Consider the following 12,512-nt stretch of genomic DNA (forward strand, 5'->3'; position numbering starts at 1 on the left):
TTTCATAAAGTTCTTTAGACTAGTCTAGATCCTGTTGGACTTAACTGTAAAAATTAAAAAGCAAAAATGATCACAAGATCATCATCATTTAAAATGTAAACATTTCATTTTAGAAAAATACGCCCTGAGATGAGAATTCCTCACAGCCCAAATGAATGTGCTTCATGTTGAGGCACAAACCTCAAATATTCAGGAACAATTCAGAGCTAAATCTAATTAGCAGTTATTGGGCAGATCGCATATATGCCTGGTGGCCTAATTTTGACTGTGGCTGGCTTACCATGGTGCACTGGCTGTGGCAGTAACACAGGAATCAACACGCTCACTGGTTTTTGCAGCACTGTTATGCAAATGGAGGATTGGGCCAGGACTTGCCTTCTTCCACAGTAAATACGAGGCCTCCGCCTGCGGATCTGATTCTTGCAGAAAGGACCATGGCAGTTTGCAGAGGTGGTGCGCTCAAAGCCACTTGTTGTTCGCACGTGTGTGTGTGTGTGTGTGTAAATACACATGCTCACATGCTCCCCGGACCAGAGATGGACAAGTTTGGCATATTCTGCAGTGCCCTTTGTATAGAGCACCATGACTAATCAGGAACTTTGACCTCTTGCTACTAGGACAGTACGACAGATCTGAAGAACGTTTCCAAAGTGGCTTATTCCTCCTCTGGAATTCAGAGACCCTCAATGCCCTACTGACAAACCAAAACTCACTGAACCCCATTCACTGCAAAGCATGATGCCAAAGCTAAGCAAAGCGCATATTCATCAAACCACTAAACGCCTCACTAGCACTGTGAACCCTGTTTGCAGACTTCCACTAGTCGAGCACAAAAACAATAGTGCCTACTCTTATTAGCCCTGTTCTAAATCTTGTGCCTATTGCCTACATACAGCAGGCTGCACCCAAAATGAAAGGGAATTCAAAAGAGCCAATGCATTAAGTATTCAATAATTATATTTATTATATACACACATATATTTATAGCATACACTACTACACCAAAAAGAAACTAATTAATATTCCAAAAAAAATTTTTGAAAAATTTATACTTTTTTTTAGAGAATGCATTAAACTGATCAAAAGTGATAGTAGTCTTTTATAATATATATTATAATATTCTTTTGAACTTTTCTATTCATCATTCTTTTCAAAAATGTTTACAAAAAAAATATTAAACAGCATTCAACATTGATAATAAAAATGATTTGCAATATAAGAATGATTTTCAAAGAATCGTGTGACGTTAAAGACTGAAGTAATGGTTGATAAAAATTCAGCTTTGCAATCAGAGGAATAAATTATATTTAAATAGAAAAGAGTTATTTTAAATATTCAAAAAAATCTTCAGCATATCTACTGTTATAATATATTCTTTTCTGTTTAGCAGAACAAAGAAATTCATACAGGTTTGGAACATCTTGAGGGTGAGTCGTCAATTATGACAATTTCATTTTTGGGTGACCTATCTCTTTAAGAGTTTGAAAAAAGTTTAGGAAGCAGCATCAAGTTGCTTCCAACAGAGGTTGCTCACTAAGTTTTGGAACAGCTACTACTGTATGTGTCTTTTCTAAGAAAAAAAAAAAAGTTTTTTAGAAAAATCAATCTTCTTGACCTTAGTATATATGCATCTCATTACAGGGTTGTCATCGTACTGCGTGGACCGGACCACAGTAAAAGATCAGATGAGAAGCAGACGTCTGACTCCTAATTTTGGATGTCTGGCAGTTACCAAAGACAGATTGTATGGGCTGATACAGTTAACCACTGAGCCTCACATTATTTACAAAGATATATTGTATTTACCAAATTTGTGATTATATTTACAGTCAACATTTCTTTCAGTGTGTCATTTTCACTAAGCTCAAAGCAGTGTATTCTGGTATTGTCTTCTCCACGTAGGATACATAAGATACTGCCCTGCAATTTAGTTTAAAAAGGTATCTTAGCAGGCAGTATAATTAAGTTGCCTACCTTGTGGAATGGCCTTCATGTCGGAAGTGTGCAGGGAGCAGGGAGCTCACTAGCTTTTGCTTGCGATCAAGCGGTTCTGATCAACTGGCTAGAAATATATTAAACATCCAGAGATCTGCTAGCTGTGTATGGTCTACCTGTGCATGGCGTGGTGAGTTTTTCCAGGGGCGGACTGTCCGGTTGGGCTCCATCTGGAGGTTCGGGCGGGCTGGCGCTGTGGCTGTGGTCCTCCTTGGACATCTGTTCTGGAGCCAGGTGACTAGAAATTACCCTGCAAAAGAAACACACGTGAAAATGAGGCTAAGCTTGCAAACACACAGCTGTCGTTGTTCCCACTATCGCTTTCCCCTCCTATTGTTTGGCTCATGTCAGTGGGCCAAAGAACTTAAAAAACACCAGCGGCTTGGGAAATAATGCTTGGCAGAAGAAGAAGAAACTAAAACGGCACAATGAAGCAGAACATGGCCAGAAGCTATCAATATATGGTGGGCTAAGATACAACAGACTTGTGCAAACGTTCAAGTCATTAACTAAATAAAGAAATAAACACAATTTTGATTCTCAGACCATGGCATTCCTGTGGTAACCATGCTATTTCAAGAGTTTCTTTAATTAAAATGGCATGTGCTAAATGAATACTTATTTAGCTTCTTAAAACATGTACTTTTAGTACATAAACTAAAAACTAGTAAAAACGTAAATAGTACGAATATTATTACAATAATTGTGCATGAATCATGCGCTGCACACAGAACAGCATGATTCTGTTGGTTTTCGTGCTGTGGTTTGTCTGTGGCGAGTCTCTGCACGCTCCTGCAAAACTCACTCAAACCTGTTGAACGTGTCCACAGTTCACTTTATGGACAAACCTGAGGCAGAAAAGTAAAACAAAACAGTCCAAATGTCATACCTGCAAAGGTCACTCCGTACCAGTGTTGTTTCAGTGAAGCATCTTTTAGTGTTAGCGCAAAACAAACTTTCAAGTGTCCCGTGTAGCGGGGAAAAATCTTTTCTTTCTCTTCATGTATCTCTCTCTTCAAGTATTGAGCTGTTTTATTATTTACATGAATGTTGACCCTCGTTGTTCCTCATCTGTTTATCTCGCCAGCTAACTCCAGCGTTGATTTATCTTCGTCTTCAAACTCTTTCAGAGTCCAAAAACTTGACAGAAAACATCGTAAAGTAGGAAAAAGAGTCTGTTGTTTCTCACTACACTAAAGGAAGACGAAAAACAAACAGCTGTAAACGACTACGAAAAGTGTTTTCCTCTCAAATTCTCCTAATTTCCAGTAACGATGAAAGTTGTTGAGGTCGTTCTTCAGTGTTTCGAGCTCTCGCACTGTAGCTGAGGACTCTCACACAGCAGCAGCAGTCGCGCACTCAGCCCAAGACTGTTCGACAGGAAATGACATTGAGGGCTGATTACTCTGACTCCCTGCAGGCAAGAGATGCCTGTACTCTACAATTACACTGATTACACTCCGCAGGACCACATTATAAACAAAAACACGTCAATAGAAAGCAGAAAACAATAATATAATTATAATATAATATAATATCCACACAATATGAAAAATCGAAAAGAAATTAAGGTTTTTGAGGAAAACATTCCAGGATTTTAGACTTAAATTGTAACCCCGCGTTCAAAGTCCAAATTGCAATTTCATTGCAGCTTCAAAGGGCTCTACGCGATCCCAGCTAAGGAATAAGTCTTGTCTAGCGAAACGATTTTCTAAAAAAATTGGGTACTTTTTAACCACAAATGCTCCTCTTGCACTAGCTCCACTCACGTTGGAAAGGTCACACGTCACGTAGGCAGAAGTAACATTCCAGTGTTTACAAAGCGAACGTTCAAAAAAGTCCTTTAAAAAAAGTAAAACTATAGGTAAAACTACTATAAAAATATCTAAAACGTGCAGGATTGTGGCATTTCAAATATTCAGTGATTACTATAGTGAATGACGTCAAGTTGACCAATACAATATGGTGGACGGCTTACGTTTAGTGGCCCATAGAAAGAGTTGCTAATGAGGCATCTACGTTTATATATCTATGGGTAAAACAACATCGGACGATTTTGAAGTTGGAGGAGAAAAAGGAGTTTCTGCCCTACCTTACCTTTTTGAACCGGAGTACACAAAGAACTAACCGCACGTTAACTTTTCAACGTGATTATTAATGCGTGATGTCATGGATGCGCATCGAAGAGCTAATGTAAGACAGGGGCGAGGCCAGAAATTTTTAAGTGGGTGGGCCTACATAAAACCTGGTGGGCAAGGTGTAGCATATGAAAGCTGCAAATCAAATTGCCAGTAGAAAATGCAGCACAAACATTCAATGCACAACAACTCTAAAGCATTAATTAACATTAATTTTAATTTCAACATTTACTAATACATTATTAAAATGATAACCTTAACAAAGATTAATTAATACTGTCAATGTTAGTTAATGCATTACCTAACGTTAACTACTGTAAAGCATGAAGGCCGCTTTGACACTTTGAAAGATTACATTAAGGGTGATCTATTGTAACTTTTAGCTGTAATTCCTACACCTGTCCAGTTGGTGGCGAGTGCGCTCCAGTCTGCCAGCAGGGCAGGGGATCCAGAACAAAAACGAAACAGTCATGAATGTTTTCCTATGCGTTTGATTACTCACAGGTGAGTACCCAGTAGCTACAACGATCTATCACGACACATTAAAGAGCAACAAAACGATATTTATTGTTTGAATTTCCTAATGAAATGGACAGAATTTGAAATCTGAGACTTTGTTTCATATCAAAAGTAACACAAAGCCTAGCCTATTGCAATTTTTTTGGAAGAAAGACGCACTATGTAAGTTACTGTTCATTCATCAACTGAAAACAGCATAGACCAAAAGATCGATTGGGATTTAAGTATCGATACTGGTTCATTAAAATAAGAATCTATTAAAATCGAATAATCGATTTTTTTGTTTGTTTGTTTACACAGCCCTAGTGTATTTTGTTGTTTTTAAACACTGCGCTGTTGTCCTGTAGGTTCATGATTAAAAATGAAAATGTGAACAAAAATAAAAGCAAGTAAATGTGTTATTCTTATTAAAATATGAAAATTAAAATGACGGGTAATAATAGATTATGACGGAATTTTTACGACCCTCTCCGTCAAAATGAAGGACAATGTTAAAGTCTAGTGCAACCTCTGTCGTAAACATACAGTAAATGTGGGTAACTGCCTGTAATTGAGCATGAAAACTCAGGTTAAATATATTTTAAAGTAAATTAAGTTATAGTAAAACTATGTTTATTATTATTGTCATTTAATAAATAAAAAATTACCATAAAATGACAGATTGTTTCACTAGATAAGACCCTTATTCCTCAACTGGGATTATGCAGAGCCATTTGGACCTTCAGCCCGTTGGCTCCCATTGAAGACCACTATATAGAGAAAAATCCTGGAATGTTTTCCTCAAAAACCTTAATCGACTAAAGAAAGATCTTGTATAGCTTTGGGGGTGAGTAAATTATCAGGAAATTTTTATTCTGGAAGTGAACTAATATAGTACTTTAAAGTCGTTTTTAAAACGAATTTTAAGCTGTTTCAAGTTGACATCAATTTGAAACATTAGCCTATCCCCGCCCACTTGTTGCACACGCAGACCCTCTTCTTGTTGCTGATTTGAAATATGTAATTCAATTGCGAGTTCAGCGAGCTGTTTTTGAGATTTCAGGATTCCCCTATTCATTTAGATAGGACTTGGTCTTGGATGAGCTACCTGGAGGCGTTGCAAATATGGCCACCGAGTGAACAGACTTTCCTTGAAAGGGACTTTGACTGTGCTCTGCACTGTGAAGGTAAATCCGTGAGGGTACAGTTAGGGTATGCCAAAAAACTCTCATTTTTGAAACCAAAATGAAGCCATCTCATTTTTTCTTCCAACTTTAAAATAATCCTACATCGCTGCAGAAGTACCAACCCAGTGAACGTGCAAGAAGGGCCAAACACGCTTTACAAAAAAAAGGGGGCAAAAAACAGCGATGTAGGATGATTTTGAAGTTTGTGAAGAAAATGAGATAGGAATTTTTTTCGAAATACCCTAACTGTCTTGACCCAAAGTGCAGAGCTGATCTAGACAAGAGGAGCATTTGTGGTTAAAAAGTGTATAAATATAAATTTTTTTAAGAAAATGACCAATGGTTTCACTAGATAAGACCCTTATTCCTCGGCTGGGATCGTTTAGAGCCCATTGAAGCTGCATTGAAACTGCATTTTAATCTTCCATCCGTTGAGCACCACTGAAGTCCACTATATGAAAAAAAAAATCCTGGAATGTTTTCCTCAGAAAACTTAATTTCATGCAACTGAAGAAAGAAAGACATGAACATATTGAATGACATGGGGTTCATTTCTGAAAGTGGAGTAATCCTTTAAAAATTGTTGCTCTCATGTACTCTGTAGCATGCAAAATACCTAAAGTTGTGTGTGTTGTGTTCACTCCGCGCAGCTTGTAGGTCTCTGGCTAACTGATTAACAGCAATATCTGTTTGCTCGCAATTGTCTAGAAATGTGTCGATGAATAGTGGATGTTTGTCGTCGTTATTACTTGCCGTTATGATAAAGAATAGAGCAATGCATTGGTGTACAAACTGCAGTGCATTATCAATATGTTTCTGCGTTGCATATACCATGACTGTAAGTCAGCCTTAGGCCCCTGTGCCATTTGTGCCAATGAAGATCTTTCTTTCTTTCTTTCTTTCTTTCAGGAATGATTTCATGCATTCCAATTTATGTTTATTTATGCCAGTGTCAGACCTGAATTCCATGTTTATGGTTCCATCACCTCTTTCTCCTCACTTTTTAGCAGTTTCTTGTAAATGCTTTGCACATGTAACGGGAATGCTACACTTTGATGCCCTTCCACTGGATCAGACGACCATCAGTATAGACCAGCACTGTGCAGACTTGAGCTTTGTGCTTTATGTGTCATTCGAACTGATATGATGTAATCTAAGAAATTCCATTTTTATGATTGAGTAAGGTGTGATGTCCACACCCACAGCTAAATCCAAATGACGCTCAATGCAAAAACACAGCACTCCTTACCACTCATTAGCCTCTGCCAGTGTTTGTTGACCGGTCAATGATATTCAACCCTTCAGCGTTTTTGTCTTGGTAATTAACCTGACATTTACCAGGTGCCACTCTGCTTAGTTTCTTCTCTCTATGGCCTCAGGATCTTGTGGTCCTGTAGGCCTTAATCTACCACAAGCTTTCATAGAGACATGAGTTTTTGCATGCTTAAATGTGACCCAGATTGGATCTAACAGTGCTTGGCCAGTCATCAGCATTGCTAAAGGGATAGTTACTCATCCTCAGTCATTCCAAACCCGTGTAATTTTCAAAAGATGTTGTTTTGAAAAGGCAATTGGATTCAGTGTTGTTTTAGACCCCACTGACTTTCATTATATAGACAAAAACAGTTAACCTCTTTTGTGTTCTGCAAAAGAAAGAAAGTCATAGAGGTTTGGAATAACATGAGGGTGAAGAAAATGGTGACATTTTTGGTGCTTGGCTATGTATCGCTCCATGTTTATAGGTCATTGTACTTAACCATATCTAGGTCATCATCAGTGAGTGCTGGAATCTGGAGAACTGAGGAGCTGAGTAAGTGAATGTCTTCCCATAATATCTTGTAGAATGCAACAAACAGCCTGATATGTTCAAGTGTTGCTAATGGCCCAAATGTTTTTGTGATAAAAATGAATGAGGAGGAGCTAGAGAGGTGCGAGCGGAGAAAAAACAGGATTTTGAGTGTAAAATGGGTAGATTGAGAAATTGAATTACTCATGTCCAACAGTGTTTTTCTCTTGGATGTTATTTTAAACGTTTGACACTGATTGTTTGTAGCAGAATTGAACATTTTGGCACGGTTGGGGTAGGAAAGAAGGATGAAAATGTGTTTCTAATCACTTACAAAGATGCTTTTGTTCTCCTGTCCGGGCCTTCTGTAAGCCAGCAGTCCAGGCTGAGGTATTCTGTCAGAGCCGTCTTAATTAGACTCATTATGTAGGGTTGGAGGGTGCAGGATACACTTAAATGCTTAAGTGTGTGTGTGTGTGTGAGGGAGAGATTTATCATTCATCTAGGTGGATAAGTGGTGCAAATGGCATATTTTGACACTTAGTAGTACAGTCACTATGCAAACAATATCAGTCAGCCTTGCAAGTCAGAAAGTATTTGAGTTTACCAAAGTTTAATGCTGTTTTTTTCCCCTCCCGAAAAACTACTAAATTGCAAGCCAGTGTAAATGTCCTGTCTTTCAAAGAGAATCTCAAAATACTTTAATTAAATAAAAAGCTAACTTTTCCGAAAACACCCACATTTTCCATCTTTTCTCTCAATATTGCGGCAACACCTCCTTAGAGCGGAGGCCTGTGTGTTTTAAAGATAAGCTTTCAGGGCAGATTTCAAAGTAAGAGAAGGGATGGCAGAAAAAAAAATAGACGAGAACCTGATCCCGGTCTAAATAGGTTGGAATAACACTCTCCACCCTGTCTGTATGTCAGTGAAAGATTTTCTCAGAAGACTGAAAGAGCTCTCTGACTGGGCCTGTCCTGTTATTTTCCTTTTCTATTTTTTTTTGTTTTTTTTTTCACTTTGCCCCATTCAGTTTTTGGCTGGTTTATTTACCCCTCCTGGTGGACAGAGTCTGTAACACAACAACAAGACCATCACATGGCCACACTTCTGTAGGGGCTCTATATGTTGTCAGCCTGCTGGTCAGAATGAACCCAATGTGCCACCACACTGTCAGTCTGAGACTGCAGAACTAATAGACAATGCAACAGTAGCCAAAAAAAAAAAACAGAAAAAAACAACAACAACAAAGAAATCTAGTAATAATGTTGTTTTGTGTTTTTAATTTTGCTTTTTTTGAAGCTAGAGAAATAAATACAATTTAAAAGATTTTTAGAGATATTCGGACTACTTAATTGACAAGATCAATATTTAATGTCCCTAATAAAATTCAGAGCGATGCAGAAAATATGCATTGTTCTCATGTGAAAGATGTCTCATGGATATTCTAATATTTTATCTATTACTGTATTCATACTCTGGCAGTCAGTATACAGCTTACTCAACAGAATTTTAAGTGAGAGTTTAAATATGAGATGTAAATGATATAACCGAGTGATTAGCTTGATGCTATTACACAAAAAGGTAATTGCAAACATTACCCTATTACTCATACCATAGATGGAGCACATACAAAGACTGTTGTCATTTTTTTTTTTTTCGTTTACTCTTTTGCTCCATCCCCAAAAACAACATCAAATGGACCAGGCCATGATGTCCCTCTTCTTAAAGGAGAAGTCCACTTCCAAAACAAAGATTCACATATAATTTACTCACCCCTTGTCATCCAAGATGTTCATGTCTTTCTTTCTTCAGTCGTACAGAAATTATGTTTTTTGAGGGAAACATTTCTGCATTTTTCTCTATATAATGGACTGGTATGGTGCCCCGATTTTGAACTTCCAAAATGTAGTTTAAATGCGGCTTCAAACTATCCCAAATGCGGTTGTAAACGATCCCAGCCGAGGAAGAAGGGTCTTATCTAGCGAAACGATCGGTTATTTACATTAAAAAAATACCATTTAAATACTTTTTATTCTTAAATGCTCGTCTTGCCTTGCAGTCCTTGAACTCTGTGTATTCTGTCTCAAGACATTTAGGGTATGTCGAAAAACTCTGACCGTATTTTCTCCCTCAACTTCAAAAATTCAATGATTCATTTCAAAATCATTTCAAGCTACATCGCTGCAGAAGTACCGACCCAGTCTTTGCAAAGTGAACATGCAAAGATCAAACACCCTTAACAAAAAAGGTAAAACAGCGATATAGGGCGATTTTGAAGTTGAGGGAGAACATGAGATGGGAGTGTTTCAACATACCCTACCTGTCATGAACAGGAACAAAAACAGTCCAGGCAGAGTAAGACAAGACGAGCATTTGCCATTAAAAAGTATTTTTTTATTAAAATAACCAATTGTTATGCTAGATAAGACCCTTATTTCTTGGCTGGGATCGTTTACAAGCACCTTTGGGATCATTTGAAGCTGCTTTTAAACTGTAAAAGCGGCTTCCTCTCTGGAAGTTCAAAATCAGGGCACCATATCAGTCCATTATATGGAGAAAAATGCTAAAATGTTTTCCTCAAAAAACATAATTTCTTTACAACTGAAGAAAGAAAGACATGAACATCGTGGATGACAAGGGGGTAAGTAAATTATTAGTAAATTGTTGTTCTGGAAGTGGAGTGTGTTGTGGACGCCCCATTTGAAGTTGAGGCCCCTGCTTTCTGGTTCAATCACCCGTTGTACACCAGAGTCAGAGTGTCAAATGTATGTTGCATATTTTAGGGGAAGCCACCTCCCTTGCGTGCACTCAACTGAGAGCACATTTTCTGCACCTCACACACAATGGACTATTTTGAGGGTTTCTGTGTGAGAAACACCACAAGCTCCAAAAGTCTGTCACCACAGAGACTGGTAGTGTTTAAGAAGGAAAGACTCTCTTTTCTATTATTGTATATTGCCAAATGCTGGCAAAGATGCGCAAAAATTTAGATATTAACCCTCTAGTGTATGATGATTTTTAAAAGATATTTTAACAATTCACAGTGTGAGAGCCCTTTGAAGCTGCATTGAAACTACAATTTGAACCTTCAACCCGTTGATCTTTATTGAAATCCACTATATGGAGAAAAATGCTAGACTGTTTGCCTCAAAAATCTTAATTTCTTTTCAACTGAAGAAAGAAAGACATGAACATCTTGGATGACATATATAGGCTGCTTTTGTTTTTGTTTTGTTTTTTGAAGTAGCTTTGGGCTCATTTGTTGGTTTTTGCACTTTGTTCAACACACATTTTTTTTTTTTTTTTTAATGTATGCGCTTTGATGCATGTTCTGAACTCTGACTTATATTAAGCTGGGAAATTTAGAATCCCTTATCTGTTCTTTTGATTACATCTGCGTTAGTGAAAGGAATGTAAATATTTACTGCAGTTGTTACACAGAAATGAAATGTCAGTGTTTTATAAGTTAAAATACTAAACACAATAATACTAAGTAGGATACTGTCTATTTTGAAATCAAATAAATAGGCTATTTTCTGCATTACTACAAAACTTGAGTTGTGTGGGCAAGTTACATCGTTCGGCCAGCTGAATGAACTTAACATTACAAGTAAGATGAACTATTCCTTAAAAAAAACGTAACCTGGCTGCCTTAAAAAAATAAATTGATTCAACAAAATGCTTAGTTTAGAAATTTTTGTTTAGTTTGCGCAGTTATAATTATAATTTTAAGCCTGAGTTGTGTGGGCAAATTACATAGCTCAGCTAGTTGAATGAACTTAACATTACAAGTAAGATGAACTATGCTTGAAAAAGTAACCTGGCTGCTTTAAAAAGATAAGTTGATTCAACAAGATGCTTAGTTCAGCCAATTTTTGTTTAGTTTGCACAACTTATAATTACACATTTATTAAAATGCTTAGTTTAAACAACTAAACGATTGTTGGTCTCACTAATTTTATGTTGTTTCAACTTGGATTTAGGTTAGCGTAACTTTCTTGTCATGTTGGTCTCACTTTCTCCAGTTTCAACTTAAAAACTTAAGTTCAGCAGCTGCCTTAAAATTTTAAGTTAAATCTACATAAACGTCATTTCAACTCACTACAATGAAATAGGTTTAAATGGCTTATACTTTTAAGTTGATTTAACTTAAAATTTTAAGGCAACTGCTAAACTTAAGTTCTTAAGTAGAAACTGGTAAAAACTTTTTACAGTTTAGGTTAGCACAACTTTCTTGTCTTGTTGGGTTAACTAAAAACTTATTGGTTTGACAAAGCATAAAGTTGACTTTTTTTCCAGCTTCACCTTTGTTACCCCAACTATTAATTATAGGTTTAAGAAACTCCAGCATATGTGTAAACTTTTTTTTTTTTTTTTGTACTTATTTAACACAACATTTTAAGGCAGCCAGGTTACAAATTATTTTAAACTAAATCAACTTGTTTGTTTTTACAGTGTAGGAGTGAGTAAATTATCAATAGATTTTTATTCTAGAAGTTAAGTAATCGATTAAGAAACATTTTTATTTAGCCGTTATTATTATTATTATTATTATTTATTTATTTATTTTTTTTGGGTTGCAATTTACTTTGCATCAATAAAAATATATTTGTTTACTGTACTGTGCAATAAATATGCAATGCATTAAATAGTATATTACAATAAAATGTTAATGCAACTTTCAGAACGATATTTTAATTAAACAATATTAAGCATAATAATAAATAATGCTAATATTGTTAATTATAATAATGTAAACTTCAATAAAAATGTCATATGTTATAAACAAATATATCAATATGGATATGCAGTATGGACATCCAGTAAAATAGAGAAATGTGCATATTCTTTTGAAATATTCTTTTTTGAAAAAAAAAAAAAAGAGAGAGATTCCTTGCTTTGTGACTA

At 36.4% G+C, this 12,512-nt stretch overlaps 1 protein-coding gene across 1 annotated transcript in view; it reads right to left on the reverse strand.

The window, feature by feature from the left end:
• The window catches only part of mdfi (MyoD family inhibitor), a 36,173-nt gene extending 32,767 nt beyond the window's left edge, over positions 1 to 3,406 (reverse strand). Inside the window, exons 1-2 of the mRNA XM_051123432.1 lie at positions 2,885 to 3,406; positions 2,112 to 2,245 (exon numbers count right to left, since the gene is read on the reverse strand). Coding sequence (XP_050979389.1) covers positions 2,112 to 2,214 — 103 coding nt within the window. The 5' untranslated portion in view covers positions 2,215 to 2,245; positions 2,885 to 3,406. The remainder of the gene's footprint in view (positions 1 to 2,111; positions 2,246 to 2,884) is intronic.
• Positions 3,407 to 12,512: the final 9,106 nt, after the last annotated feature.

The sequence above is a fragment of the Labeo rohita genome, chromosome 11 (assembly GCF_022985175.1).
Source record: "Labeo rohita strain BAU-BD-2019 chromosome 11, IGBB_LRoh.1.0, whole genome shotgun sequence".
Classification (NCBI taxonomy): Eukaryota; Metazoa; Chordata; class Actinopteri; order Cypriniformes; family Cyprinidae; genus Labeo; species Labeo rohita.